Genomic DNA, 16,286 nt, shown 5'->3' on the forward strand with positions numbered 1-16,286 from the left:
TTGTAAAACGACTCTATCCATGTCATTTGACCCAGTAGGCACCAAATATTTTTGATTACAGGGAGAAGTCTTACCACACATACGCCCTCTCAGCATGGAGCCTGGTCTGCAGAAGAGGAAAGCCTTTTCGGTTTCTAAGGAATTGCTGTCAGCTACAAGCATTTCAGATGCAAGATGAAAGGAATACATGGGCTCCTTAGTAAGGGTCCTTTTCAGTCGATTTGTGATAGTTTCCAACGTCTTAATGAGTCGTTGCTGATTTTCCAATTCAAGGGTATCATTTCTTTCATCGGGTAAGGGCACACTAGCTGAGATAAAAACGAAACAAGAGAAAACATAACACACACACATGGTGTTGCAGGAAGCCATTTGTACTGAGTTTTTACCAAAGAGAAATAGCATATTAAAAATCTTCCAGGAAAAATAAACTGAAACTTAAACACCACTTACTGAGCAACTAGTACCTGGAGAATATTAAGAACACCACGATTTGTTTTAATCTTTCTCTCCTACACTGGATCTACATCACCCTTTTGTGGAGTTCTTCATGATTACATATTAAATTCCTGCAAACTCTCACTTTTTAAAAACACACCGTAGTTCATCATGTCAAGATGAGCACAAAGCAGGGGGCTTGTTGCTATGGGAACTATAAAATACATCTGTGATATTAAGAAAAAAATGACAAAACTTGGTTGATTGTGCTTGCCCTAATTTTCAGTTCCAGGGTCATTTCCTAATAATGATAACAAATAGAAAATTTGAAAAACAGGTCTCCAACCAAGAATTTCCCACTATATTAACCTTTTCAAATAGATAGTCTATCCTTACCTGTGATGTTAAAAATTAACTTAATTTTGTGGTCAGATAATGGGGCACTTCTTTTAATCCGTGAAGATCTGGCTTTGCCAGTGCCCGTGGGTGTTTCTCGCACAGTGTCCAGGAAGTCATCATAAGAGTAATCCAGCCTGTTAGCTGCACCCCAGCCGACAGGTCCTGGACAGTTGGGGCAGAGAGACAAAAGATGTTACAGTTGCACCTTTATCAGCGTTTAGGTTCTAATGTTAGGCCACAAATCAAACTGTCCTTGATCATTGCTTAAATTGCCCATAATATACCATATACAAGGTCTCATCTGTAATATCATATTGTAGCTTTAGGCGCTTCATATTAAGTTTAGATTACCAATGAATTCCATTAAAAGTATAAAGCAAAGTCTCCGTAGAGCTATACAGGCATTTAAAGCATTCTATCCTTGACCTAATAATAAACTACCTTAACTTTAGAGGAAATGAGAGGAGGTACAGATTTTAATCAATTCCTATTTCCCTTCAGGGTTTGCTCCATTCTTGCTTTTTTATATCAGTGCTATAAACTTAATGCATGTAAACAGATTTCCTTTTGTGAAGATTGTTCAAATATCTGCATATCTGCATTATATTTCAAAGGTGGGGGTAGTTTCTGAGGGCAGCATGTAAGTTAAATGATTACGTAGTTAGGAAACTATGCTGGAGGCAGCATGGCTACACGTGATTCTTTAGATGCCCTCCATATCACTGTGATCAACCACATGGATTCAGACTGTGGCTTCTCATATATGTTGTACGGCTGCACAATCTTAGTCAAGCTCCTTTCATCTCTCTGAATCTCAGTTTCTTTGTGTCTAAACTGAGACAATTGTGCTTACCTCATAGGTTTGCCTGTGGAATAATTGAGCTAATTTATGCAAACTATCTAGCTTATATTTGACTCATTCTAAAACCTCAGTGATAGTAAATGATATTAATATTGGTCTAGGCATACTGTTGTTGCTTAGTTAGGTGCTTTAAACATCAAATTCTATTTATACAGGCTTGTCCAGTTAAGTAAGTTGGGTTTTGAGGGTTTTTTTTTTTTTTTTTTAGCTTAATTCATGTTTGGGGCCATTAAAAAGAACTGGGCTCAATATTTTTGTTTTTCACTTAAACATCTGTCCCACAAGTGTCATGTAGCCATTATGTTGATAGAAAAAAAAACAGGTTAGCAAAGAGAAAAATATAAAAGATTACTTATAATTCCATCACATGGAAATAATGACCATAACATTTTAGGCAAGAATTTTTTCTATGAATATATAAACACACACAAACACATTTATGCATACATACATATACATACATAGCTAGAATAAAAATAAACATACCGCACTTTTAACAAAACGAGATCATACTATATGTATATTATTTGGTAATCGTTTTTCAAATTTTTTCAAAAATATAATATTTCTGTGTCAAATGGTTTCATAATATTCTCTTCTATAGCTATACTACAAACTAAACAGGTTTCTATCTTCAGACTTTTAGGTTATTTCAAAATTTTAGAACATCCTTATACATACACATTTCATAAAGTTTAAGACACCATCAATGAGAAGGCACATCCCAACTTCAGAGATGCCCAAATGAAAAGTGTACATCTTAGAATTTATAAAATGTGGTACATGTTTGTACATTAGCATGACTTTTATCTTGAGAAATATCCTTAGAAGTGGAATTTCTGGGTCTGAGCATTTTTAATCCTTTAGATACATATCGTCAAATGCCCTTCAATGTCTCCTCTACACACAATATATGAATATGATTTTTTTCCCCTGACACCCTTGCCAATTCTGGGTGTTATGACTCTTATTCAAATTTGTTAATCTGACAGGTCAAAAATGGCATCTCATTTTAGTTTTCATTTGAATTACATGATTATTATAAGATCAAACAATTTTAATATATTTATTGGCCCTTTATTTTCCATACATTATGACTTGCCAAGGTGTTATAACTATTACGCTGATCTTGTGACTCTGTTGTGAGGACACTCAAGGAGGAAGGGTTGTCTCTTAGGATCACTTGTACCACATGCCATCTGGATCCTTCTAGAATGACAAACATCACCCATCTCAAAGCCTCATGATGACAACTGACTCCCTCTGTGTGTATCCCTGCACCCCTGCAACCTACCTCAACAATCTGGGGGTTGAGGGAAACCTGGGTCATGTGTGACAGAAGAGGCATTGTTATTCTAGATGTGCCACTGCCAGCTCCCCTGCCAATGCCACCTTGTGTTTTTCTATCTAAAACTTTAATGTCCAATATGTTCACTGAGAAGCTGTACATAATAGTTAAAATTGGAAAACAACCTAAAGCCTACCAATAGGAAATTGTTTATATAAATTATGGCAAACTGACTCATAAAATAATATGTAGATATTAAAATTGTATTGAAGTATAATATTTATGACATAAAAATGTCCTGAATAAAATCTTACCTAAAAATTCACGTTTACAAAATAGTATGGGTCAGCATACATATGCACATACAGTTACATATTCATTAATATATTAACAGAGTTATTTCTGGAATTGCAAGTTATCTCAATATCATTCTTTGTTCTTTAGCATTTTTCAAATTTTTGCAATAAACATATATGCACAAATAATATTTTTAGATTTAAAAATCTAAAGTAACTTTCAACGTCACTCAGTGCTGAATCACGAAAAACATGACTAGTGTCAGAAACAAAAAGGATGTCTGCTGTCATGTGAATACTGTCTCAAATAACCTTCTAAGCACTTTATTTATACTTGTACTTCCTCATTTAATCCTTACAATGGCTCTATGAGTTCAGTACTCTTATATACCCAATTTATAGGTGAGAAAATGGAGGCACAGAGAGGTTTGAGAACTTGGGCTCAAGACCACACACCTAGTTGGTGGGGAAGCCAGGATTCGGACCTTACTAGTTGCTTGTAGAGTTCATGTGCTTTAAACACAACACTATTTTGTTATCACTATTATATTTTAAAACATTACTCTGCAAGTTCTGGACAGTTTTATAAGAATGAAATAAAAATAATTACTGGAAAGGACAATTTTGCTAATTGAGAGACACAACTGAAATCTAGAAATCTGAAGACAGTAAGCTAAATGGCCAGATGGACCAGCCAAAAAAAACTCACACAGCAGACTTTGGAGTAGCTATAATAAAAGTTATATGTCAATTATATCTCAAAAAAAAAAAAAAACAAGAAAAAAGTGTTCAGACTCTGCATGAAGAAAACATCAGAATTCTACTTGAAGGTATATTAGACTTGAATAAATGGCTTTCTTGCAATTTAAGTTAAATGCCATATAAAATTTGCTGTTAGTACTTTATAGTTATTACTATTCTCTTCTACGATCTCATGAATATTTGAATTTTACAATCATAATGTGACTTAGTTTTCTTAGCACTTATCATCCTGAGGCATTTTGGCTAATATTTTGAAAGAATTTATTTGATACCCCAAATGTAATATATTTATAAAGATCATTAAGCACAGTATCAAGTTATCTAGTCATCCTAAAATACTTGATGAATAAGTGAATGAAAGATCATTTTTCCAGTTTGCCCCACTCTTCTGGAATGATTTTCTTAGTCTGCAGATCAGTTTTGCCAACTACCCACACTAAATAATTTCATTACCAATTGCAAAGCCATTTTCATACTCATAATTATATTCGAGGCAGTATTTTTTGGTCAGGTCCTCCAGTCTGCAGTCAATGTCATCAGCATCACTACAAAATGATGGGACCTGTAAATAAAAAATGAAGAGGACAAAATGTACTTCACATCTGGGTGTGCCTTGGATAAGCCCTTTGCTCCTCTGGCCTTCACATCTCCATCAGCAGGGGGGAGGGGAGGGCCCTAGAGCTCTGTCTGCCCTTAAAAAGGCTCCTGACCCTCCTCCATGCCCTCCCCTACCTCCTCTAAGTGCCTGTGGACCACCAAGATTAGCCTCATGCCTTTTCTTTCAGTTTATATCACTTACCACAAGAAACCCAGGACTCTTGGGATATCTCTTGTCTCTTAACTTTCATCCCATTTGGTTTTAAAATTGAAGTGCAGTTGATTTACAACATTTTATTAATGGCTCTTTAGATCCCTTTTCTCCGACCCTATCTCCCACCCTTCTCCAAGTCCTCAAAACCTTTCTTGATGCCCTCTGAAACGCACAGTCGGTAATCAACCAATCTCCTATTATTATTATTTTTTCACCTCCTCTCTTTATGTTCTCTTCATTTTTGCTCTCAATGAAACCTGACTTCCTAGTTTTCTTAGGTGGTGGGCATGGAGGAAGTGTCTTCCTCACTCTTTATTGCTGTTTCCAGATCATGCTCCCATGAACCTCCTTGAAGCCTCAGTTTTGAAGCTCCTGCAATCAACTATACCACACACTGACCCTCCTTGTGGCCATCACCTACAGCCCTCCCCCACTCTAGTCACCCTCTCATTCCAAGAGCGCTTGGTAACCATCCCTGTTACAGCCCTCGGTGATTTCTGCATCCACCCAGCTGATCCTTCTATCACCTTGGAGTCTCACTTCCTCTTCCTCTTCTGTCTTCCAGCTCTACTTTTTTTTTTTTTTTTTTAAAGAAGATGTTGGGGGTAGGAGTTTATTAATTAATTAATTAATTATTGCTGTGTTGGGTCTTCGTTTCTGTGTGAGGGCTATCTCTAGTTGTGGCAAGCGGGGGCCACTCTTCATCGCGGTGCGCAGGACTCTCACTATCGTGGCCTCTCTTGTTGCGGAGCACAGGCTCCAGATGCGCAGGCTCAGTAGTTGTGGCTCACAGGCCTAGTTGCTCCACAGAATGTGGGATCCTCCCAGACCAGGGCTCGAACCCGTGTCCCCTGCATTAGCAGGCAGATTCTCAACCACTGTGCCACCAGGGAAGCCCCCAGCTCTACTTTGTCACTTGACATACGTGAGACGTACACTTGAGGGTATGTCTCATGATCATACCCTCAGACCTCGTCGTTACCAGTAACTGTAACTTCTACTCCCAAGAATCCAATAATTCTTTGACTTCATCAGAATCTATAATCCACTGATGCTACCCACCTCCTCACTGTCTCTCAGCTCCTGATGCCTTCACTTCCTTATTTACCCATCTTGGATCCCATGGTCTACCACCATGAATTACTCCCGTGCATGCACCCTCCTCAATTTGTTTGCCTGGAGAACCTTTAACCCTGGTTAAATTCATTGTTCTGCTTTCTCCACATTTGTGCCCACATGCTCAACTATAGCTTAGGAGAAAACACAATGCTGCTTACTGCCAAGCCTACTACATTTCCCTAGAATATTCATTTATGCTCTCCTAGAAAATTATTTTATACCATGTTCTGTTTTCTCAAACCTCCAGCAACTCCTCCCCATCCACACTCCAGGCTGATCATTCCGCATCTTTTTTCACAGATCAAATAGTCACAAAAGATCCTTCCTTCACACACTTACATCACTATGTGGAATCACTCTTGTATCTATGCTCCTGTACACTCCATCTCCTTGATGCCTCTCTTTCTCTCACGCTCTGTATCAAATCTACTACTACTACTACTACTACTACTACATCTACTTTCAGAATCTATCCAAAATCTAAGCCACTCAACTCTGTTATGGGTACAAATATATATATATATATATATATATATATATATATATATATATATATATATATATATGTCATCATTTCCTGCCTTCAAGACATTCAATACAGTTAAGTATATCATTTTGCTTTCCTGGAATCACTGAAAGAGTCCTAAACGAAAACACATGAAAAAGAAAATCCTTTAAATGTTCAATGATCTCCTCATCATAAAAGAAATACAGTCTACAATGGCATTTTTGTCATACTTTAAATAACAAAGCAGACACTCTCAAACCACATGGACCCTAAGCTTCCCTTTCTGACTTGGAGTGTTTTAAAAAATTCAAAGTGCTTTAACACAGATTTACATATAATTCACTCCAGAAGTCCAAAAACGTATGAATAATTCTAAATATGAGGAGCAAGTTTGGGTCACAAAGAAGAAGGGAATCATCAGGACAAAGAATTTTTGTTGCAGGTGACCCAGAGAGGTTACAAAAAACTCAACAGCGAGCGTCCTTTCAAATATGGCAAACAACAAAGGAATGCTACTGACATACCATTTTCCCCAGGGTGGTCTCAAATGCTTCAGAAAACTTCTTCAACAGATCCGTGTCATCACAACGAGTTGCTTTGTACAGCATCTCAAAGGACTTGAACCCATGATTTGCAAAACGTTTTACTGGAAAATGTTGGAAAAAACAGCTCCAGTTGGTTAGTGTTTTCAAAACAACGATTTAATTTTCTGTGGAATAACTGTAACTTGGTATTTTAATCCTGACATGATTTTTGGGATTGTTATAAAAACAAAAGATGACAGTTAAGGAACGTTTCCAGGCATTAACTGATCATAATAAACCATGAGCCAAGCAGCTCTGTACCCAGTTACCCGGTGATAAGTTTGCTTTGATATATTGTTCTTTACCTTCCAATCATATAAAAAAAGGAGCATTTAAGAGAAAAAGAGATATAAAAATTCTCCTCATTATATTCCTGGGAATCTTTGAAAAATCCTAGCTGCATCAAAGATATTATAATTTATATTTATGTAAACTTATAACTTATATGTTTATATTATATTTTCAACCACTAGACATTGAAAAATTTCTGAATACTATGTGAAATTCTATTTCTTGAAAGTGTAATTTCATAAAGATAAATTTTTCCTTGGATCAGAAGCTTAGAATTTAGACTCAGCAAGATGTCTTGGAATATTCAGAGATGATGTCTCCTAATAGCATCACCATTAAAATCCTACTGTCTAAATCTGTGATAGAGGTGAGTGATATCACTTTTATTTGCTTCCCAAATTTGGGGGAAAAATAGCTCAACTAAGTGGGCTTTACTCTTTTTCTAAGACATTGGCATTTAAACTTCATCTACAGTACTAGATCAAAGATTCACTCCAGAAAATATTATTTACACTAGACAAAGATATTGGGTTATTCTTATAATAATATATAAGATTACAGAATAGCTCTAAATCTAAATCACTTCTAAAGAGAATGTGACTGATCTCTCACTGCATCACGTATATTGGCTCTTACTTTAAACATAAACTCTTCTAAAGACTATAAGACTATACTTTATAAGTTGAAGTTTACAAGTCAAGAATGACATGCTGACAAGTCTCTTCGGATAATTCTGGTAAATAAAAATGAGAGCACCAAGATGGTTTTGCCATAAACTGAATCTTATCCTATAGCAATCCGATGAATAGCAAGACTCTGGGTGGCTAATAACTTAAGTCAAGGGACAAGCATTTCTCTTATCTGCAAACACTTCAAATTCACAGCATCATTTTCCACTCACCAAACCTAATCCCTATATTAAAGCAATTTTTCCCTTTAATGTTTAGAAATTTATACACATAGGCAGACAAATACATATTCACACATATGAAAGGAGTCCAGAAAATAATTAGAACTTACTAGCACAGTCTGGCCATTCAGTGGAATATGGTGGTTTCCAGATACCATCTTCATAAGCACAATAATACTTGTCAGTAGACCCTTCTGTGAAATCATAGCCCTCTAAGCAACTTAATGTGCAGTTAACTCCAGCACTATCTTGAGAACATATAAAATCCCCATTTACAGGTGTAAATGGAACTTCACAGGGGGAACCTGTGTAAAAAAAATTGTATTACTCATATACAGTGGTATAAGAAATACAAATTAAAATCCAGGAGTCTAAGCTGAATTTTGAAAAGGATTCCTCCTGTCCACCACTACTCCTAGAAAAACTCTCACAGTAAATCCTTAGTGTGGGATTGTTGCAAAGTCTGCTTTTTGATTCCTAAGTGGGTATAGTTAAAAAACTGTACCTATGTGTATTTATGGGTAATTAATTACCTATGTGTAACTGTGCATATTTTATGAAAAGATAAAGTACCTCTGATTTGCAAGTTATTTTTGGGATTCCTTTAAGAAAAATGAAAACCAGATAACATTACATAGGAAATACATTTTCTGAATCTGTCTCCTCAAGCACTCAAAATAGGATCATGACAACAATACTTTACAACTTTGGAGAAAATGTTAATAAGTCGTTAATTAAAGACTACCCCGGAAGAAAATATTTCTATTTACCATGAAGTGAAGGAATAATAATCAGAAATCCCAGTAAAATCTGTCAGTATTCTAACTTTAAACATCTACTGCTCATAGACTATTTTCTTTCACAAAATAGAGTGCAATAGCGATTACATATATCAAGTTCAACTAGATTTTTGGAGGCTTATGTAGAGTATACCTTTTATGATAATGTGGATGTCACATGTTCTGTTATTGCCTGAGGGGTCAGTAGCTGTGTACCGCACTACCGTCTCCCCATGAGGGAAAAGGTCTCCTGGTGTATGACTTCTGGTGATGGCCAACACAGCCCCTAGAAAGGAAAGAAGGGGAAAGAAGGAATCCAATTTGAGGGTTATTGTGTGCAGTCACTTTATTTGATTTGAATTTTCGTTTTCTATTTATACAAACCAGCTGGGCATTCTATTTGTACTGATTTGGCCGCTAGTAGAAAATAAAAGATATAATTTTATGCTATAACACAGAAATTGTTGCCTCAAAAACCTATTAAATTAAGGCATTCTTACTAAATAAATAATTTTCCTTGAATAGGTCAGTCTCTGTGAATACTGGAAATTTAATTAAGAAATCTATTTAACTTGCATTCTTATAGTTTTTGGGGTTTTGGTCAAAGCTTTAAAGTGAACTTCAGCTATATTAGCTCATTTTTTTTCTGTTTTCCCATGAATTTTTATAACTTTTTTGACAAATGTTTAAGAACTGAGTATGAAAACATAGAACTGCATTAGAGTTACCAATAGGATGCATAGTTTATGTCTTTAGGACAATGGAAGCTTAGAGACTCAATGAATTTATTAGAACACTTTCAAAGAAAACACCTTGTACACATTTAATAATGTCCACTGAATACTGAATGAAAGGAAAAGCCATGAATAGGTAAGATTAATAATGTTAAATTATATATAATTATCCTAACATTAAAACATATTACCTTATATAATTATTCATTCTATTTAGATGTAATTTGCTTTTCATTTCTCTTTTACCTTTTAAAAAGCTTTTTAAAATAAAGTATAATTCGGCGGTAACATACTGACAACACGATCTCTGCATTCTCACCTGAGTTGTCCGAGAACTGAGGCTCATCCCAGGTGGCAGCATGCTCCTTCTCGGAGACCTGGACTGGAGGAGGGGATCTGCACCAGTCTATGCTAGGTGGTTCTACATCTAAAGAACATGAAATCAGAGAATGAAGTCACAATTGATGTTCAAAACTGATGAGGAAGGTTGCAAGAGAGAACTGAAGTCTACTTGTGCTGGCAGAGAACCTTGACCTTGTTAGACACAAGGCTGGCCCTGGGGTCCCTTTGATGATGAGGTATGTTTCATCCCTGACCTCAACATCAAAAAGCTGATTCTTGCTATACTTCCCTCTGCCTGTTGAAGAAGGAATACCAGATTGCTAAAATCACCATGAGCACAGCAGTATGAAAGGCAAATTCAGGATACGATGAGCATTTAATTTGTGAGTTTCACCACTGGTAGTTGAGCTGATCCACCTAGAAGTGTAGAAAGCCTTCCCAGTTAATTGGAAGGCGTGAAATGACCAAAGCAGTCATTTCACTGGGATCATTCCCACGATCCTCCTCTTAACGGAAGGGCTGATAGATGCTAAATGGAAGGACCAATGGGCAGAGATCTGAGTCATGCTGTAGAATACCTAAGATGTAAGTGAGGCTGTTGTATTGTTGGAAGGCCAGGAGGTTATGTCCATAGATGGGACACTGGAGTCTAAGATTCCTAAGGTTGATAAATTCCAGGTAAAGACAAAGAACAGGGTGTGGACATGGGAATGGGGGGCTACAGTGGAGAGGGGGTGAAAGCCATGGTAGAAATGAAAGAACTGTGAGTCTGTTGCTGGGCACTGTAATCTACACTGAAGGAGGGGTTTGAGGTGGTGGCGCGAATGAGCCAGGTTTCAAAGCTCTGACGGAATGTGGTGGAGTTTTTAGGATGTCAGTAAAGGACAATAAGGAAGGTGTAAAGGAGGAAATTTTAACATGACTATTAATGTTTACACTTTTGAAATGTCCATCTATCTGTAATAACATGCCTTTGAGGGAGACTGGATGGATACTACTTTTCTAATTATATAGCTAAGGAATCTTAAACCAGGCAAATTTAAGAGACTTGCCTTAGGTCATTAAGCTGGTAAATTATAGTCATAGGCCTCAAGACTAGGATGATATACTATCAGTGACATATGGAAACATATAATTCTGAAATTAAACGAGCTCTACCTCTGGAGAATATATAGATTTTTGTTTTAAGCTAAGTCTTAGGCATAAATGTTCAGTTTTTCTCTTTTCCTCATGTTTGTCATTTCCTTAGTACAGAATCTTTGGTTTACTACTTTCCCAGGCTGTAAACTCTGTCAACCAACAGTGGAGCCTCCTTTGCTCACAGTTAGGTCTCCATGGCCTAGCAGGGCACCTGGCCCACAACAGATGCTCAGAAAAAGTTGCTGAATAAAGAAAAGAATGAAGGAATGCTCGTAGGAGGTCAGTGCACTTTGAGAATGCTGAATCAAGCCAATTCATAGTTAAATTGACAAATCCGACAGTATTTACTATTTTCCCAAAAGAAATTGCAAATGAAATAGGTCCAAGATTTTCTAAATTTATCTGATTTTAGCCAAACAGTTTAAAGTTGAAGTTCAGGGACAGGAGAGCAGTAAGACGAGGCCAATGACTGTCAAAGAATTGGAGGTACCAGCCAGATGCATTGTCTCCACGAGGGAGAGGAAGTCCATTAAAAGCAAGTGAGGCAGCACTCTGTGGAATGTTAAGCAAAAGCGTTCCTATTTCCTCTCATTTATCATTAAGACACCAACACCCCCGTCATCTGAGGAAAACAAGAAAATGCAGGCTTTGGAATATTTTTGGTGTCTCTCTCTCTCCCCCTCCCTTTCTCTCCCACTCTCTCTTTCCCCCTCCTTCTCCTGTCCCCTCCTCTCTCCCATTTCCTCTCTCTTTCATAATTTGAAAATTCAGCTAGTGTCTAGCTAGACACTCGAATACACTTCTTACATTTCATCATGCTGACTCTTCATTGTGAAAAACGAAAACTTGGCAAACTCTTGAATCACATTTTCTTGTTTAAAATCACAGCACCATAAAAACAAACCCAACATATTTTTCACGTGACTGATAAAGTTCATGCTTAAAACAACCTTGAAAAAGCAATTAAAAACAACTAAGCACTATGACGTGAACTAGACTGACTTTTATATGAGTCTTTTTATCTACCTTCACCAAAACCTATCATTTCTAGGGTAAGAAGCCAGTTTGATACACTTTAGTTATTTCAAGAGGTTATGTAAAAGTCTTAAAATGAATTTAATGTACTGAATTTTAAAATAAACATTAAAAATATATCTGAGGGCTTCCCTGGTGGCGCAGTGGTTGAGAATCTGCCTGCTAATGCAGGGGACACGGGTTCGAGCCCTGGTCTGGGAGGATCCCACATGCCGCGGAGCAACTAGGCCTGTGAGCCACAACTACTGAGCCTGCGCGTCCGGAGCCTGTGCTCCGCAACAAGAGAGGCCACGACAGTGAGAGGCCCGTGCACCGCGATGAAGAGTGGCCCCCGCTTGCTACAACTAGAGAAAGCCCGCGCACAGAAACGAAGACCCAACACAGCAAAAATAAGTAAATTAATTAATAAACTCCTACCCTCAACATCTTCTTTAAAAAAAAAAAAAAATATATATATATATATATATATATATATATATATCTGAGACCAAAATACAAGAATGTTAGTATATTTACACAGAGCTTAATGTGTCAGGCACCACCTTGAGCAGTTTGTATATCTTAACTAATCAAAAATCTCACAATAACCCTAGAAGGTAATATATTTATTAATTCTATTTCTAGATGAAGAAACGGAGGCACAGAGAGGTGACTGGTTACACTGCCTTAAGTGGGAGAGCTGGCTATGGAGTCAAGCAGTTTGGGTCCAGAGTCTGTGCTCGTGAGTGCTACAGACCACTTCATATATTCTCCATGTATTAAGTCTTGCTGGTGGGTATCTGGTATCTACTGAATTGACTGAAAGCACAAACAGCAATTGGGAGATGATGGAGTAAACCAAACCAAAACAATAAAGTAAAATAAAAAAGAAGGAGTGATGTATAGCAGTGGGATGTGAGGATGGAGAGACTGGGACAGATTTCAGAGATATTAAGGAGATGAAACCAGTAGAACCTGATGAGGTATTAGATGTTGGTGATGGAAGGAGGGGAATCAAGAATGACTTCCAGATTTCTGCATGGTAGCTAGGTCTTCACTCCATTTTCTGAGCTAAGAAATACTTTAGGTTTGGGTGAGTTTGAAGTGCCTGTGGGGCACCCACGTGGGAAAGTCGGTAGGCAGTATTATATACTGCTCTGGATTTCAGAAGAGAAATCTGAGCTGGAGATAGAAATCTGGGAGCTGTCAGTTAACAAAATTATCAGGAAAACTAGAGAGAAAGAAAGAGAAGAGAGCCAAGGCTGGAATCCTGGGGATGATCCACATTTGAGAGTTGGTCTGAAGAAGAGAAGCCTAAAAAAGCAATCAAGGAGGAAAAATGAGAATAATGGGGGGAAAAAACCAGAAAGACTGATATCAGAGAAGCTATGGGAGGCAGTTTTGATAAAGAGAGCATTGTTAATAATGTAAAATCTACGGAAACATGTCAAATAAGGACTAAAAAGTGTGCAGTAGGATTAGCTCTAGAGATCACCGTAACCTTGATGCAAGTAGTTTCTATGAGTGAAGGAGACAGAAGCCAGACTTGAGTGACTTTGAGAATAAATGGCAGTTAAGCCAAAAGAGATGGCAACCATTGGGAACCTTTCAAAAGGCTCATATAGGAAGGGGTCAAAGAGAGTGATAATTAAAGAGTACGTAGGTTTCAAAGAGGAAGTGGCTTCAGTAGGCTTCAATGACAGAAGGAAGAATCAGTGAGAAAGGAGTTGTTGAAAATAAAGGAGAAGGAAAGTCTTTGGGGGTACTGGATTATTTTCACAATCCTACCCAAGTACTTTGAAGACTTACCAATAACCTTGATATGGAAAGTGCAGCTGGCTTGGTTGCTGGATAGGTCAGTTGCTGTGTATGTGACAGCAACATCTCCAATTGGGAAAAGATAAGGTGGGGTAAAAGGTGGATGAACGTGGATCGACACCTATTGGAGAGAAATATTTGGAAAGTTAAAGTTAATATTAATAGTACTTTTATTATTTTTTGGTTTATATATTATTAGCAAAGTGAAGTCAAAAAGACACAATATTTTATGTATAGCAAAAAGGAAAAAAAAATCGGACATAGCCTTTGGTATACTTCTTTCTAGACTATTTATCTATATAGTTTATAGAGTTGGGATACATATGAAATGTTGTTCCTTTTTTTTTTTTTTTTTTTTTGCGGTACACGGGCCTCTCACCGCTGTGGCCTCTCCCGCTGCGGAGCACAGGCTCCGGACGCACAGGTTCAGTGGCCACAGCTCACGGGCCCAGCTGCTCCCTGGCATGTGGGATCCTCCCGGACCAGGGCACGAACCCGTGTCCCCTGCATAGGCGGGCGGACTCTCAATCACTGTGTCACCAGGGAAGCCCCCGAAATGTTGTTCCTTTTTTATTAAACGTAATACCTTAAAACATTTTTTATGCTCTTACATAGTTTTTAGAACTTATGACTCTTAAATATCTTTATAACCTATATAATAAATACATGCCAATTTTTAAAAAGAAAAATCTATTCAAGGACATTTAAATTGGTCCCAAATTTTAATGTTGTAAGCAGCACTATGATAACAATTTTGTACAGATAATTTTAAAATATTTTTATTATGTCCTTATAATAAATTTCCAGAAACAGAATTATTAACCTCAAAGTCATTAGCATTTTATTGATAGATAATACAAAATTTATTTCCCAGATCATGGTAAAAATTTGCATTCCCATTGTTAGTATTTGATAGTATCATTGTCAAAGTTCCCATTCAAAGTTCTTTGATCTATATTAAATATCATTACCTTTTGGTAAATCAAAAATATGGCATGAGGTCATTGTTTTAATTTGCAGTTTCTTAATGTCTTATGGTAAGATTAAATTCTCATATGATTGCATGATATAGATATATTTTTCCCTTTTTGAACCATATGTTTGCCTTCTTAGTCCATTTGAAAACTATAATGTGATAAAGATAAATTTATATTAATATGTGATATAATAAACATTCTAACATTTGACATATTTGAAGCATTTTTCTCTAGTTTGCTAGAGAACTATTAAAAATACAAATTGAGGCACTTCCCTGGTGGCGTAGTAGTTAAGAATCCACCTGCCAATGCAGGGGACATGGGTTCGATCCCTGGTGTGGGAAGATCCCACATGCTGTGGAGCAACTAATCCCATGTGTCACAACTACTGAGCCTGTGCTCTAGAGCCCACGAGCCACAACGACTGAGCCCAGGCACCACAACTACTGAAGCCCGTGCACCTAGAGCCCATGCTCCGCAACAAGAGAAGCCACCATAAGGAGAAGCCCGCCCACAACGGAGAGTAGCCCCTGCTCGCCACAACTAGAGAAAGCCCACGCACAGCAACGAAGACCCAATGCAGCCAAAAATAAATAATTAAAAAAATAAATTTATTTTTAAAAACTGAGAAATACTTTTGAGGTCAAATCCATTGGTTTTTTCCACTGTATTTTTAAAAAATATTTCAACACAGGTGCTACATTTAATCTAAATTCTCATGGATCCTGAAGTATGTCCCTGCACTCTTCTTAGTATTTGATGACAATGACCAGGATGATGATGATAATGATGACAATGCATGTTTTCATGGGCCTCTTAATAGAATGTGGAAACTACACATGAGGGAGCACTCAATGCACACATCACCTATAGTACAGTAAGTACTCTAATTTACACTTACACTTTTAAAATCAGATTTAAAAGTTACCTTGTCTTTGGTTACCTAAAGATAAATACCATATGATCTCGCTAATAAGTGGCAGGAAAAAAAAAATCACAGATACAGAGAACAGTTTGGTGGTTGCCAGAAGAGGGGTATGTGGGTACTCAAAATGGGTGAAGGTAGACAAAAGGTACAAACTTCCACTTATAAAATAAATAAGTCCTGGAGATGTAATATACAGAGCGATGACTATATTTAATAATACACTTTAAAAAAGTTATCTTGATTTTTTAAAGTATATTGTGTTTATTCAACACAATTATCAGAACATATT

At 37.1% G+C, this 16,286-nt stretch overlaps 1 protein-coding gene across 1 annotated transcript in view; it reads right to left on the reverse strand.

Moving 5' to 3' along the window:
* The window catches only part of SVEP1 (sushi, von Willebrand factor type A, EGF and pentraxin domain containing 1), a 185,519-nt gene that overhangs the window by 84,296 nt on the left and 84,937 nt on the right, over nt 1-16,286 (reverse strand). Inside the window, exons 9-16 of the mRNA XM_060101262.1 lie at nt 14,084-14,213; nt 10,098-10,205; nt 9,199-9,330; nt 8,376-8,570; nt 7,005-7,126; nt 4,496-4,604; nt 832-996; nt 75-308 (exon numbers count right to left, since the gene is read on the reverse strand). Of these exons, the coding sequence (XP_059957245.1) occupies nt 75-308; nt 832-996; nt 4,496-4,604; nt 7,005-7,126; nt 8,376-8,570; nt 9,199-9,330; nt 10,098-10,205; nt 14,084-14,213 (1,195 nt within the window). The remainder of the gene's footprint in view (nt 1-74; nt 309-831; nt 997-4,495; nt 4,605-7,004; nt 7,127-8,375; nt 8,571-9,198; nt 9,331-10,097; nt 10,206-14,083; nt 14,214-16,286) is intronic.

The sequence above is a fragment of the Mesoplodon densirostris genome, chromosome 6, assembly GCF_025265405.1.
Source record: "Mesoplodon densirostris isolate mMesDen1 chromosome 6, mMesDen1 primary haplotype, whole genome shotgun sequence".
NCBI classification, from domain to species: domain Eukaryota; kingdom Metazoa; phylum Chordata; class Mammalia; order Artiodactyla; family Ziphiidae; genus Mesoplodon; species Mesoplodon densirostris.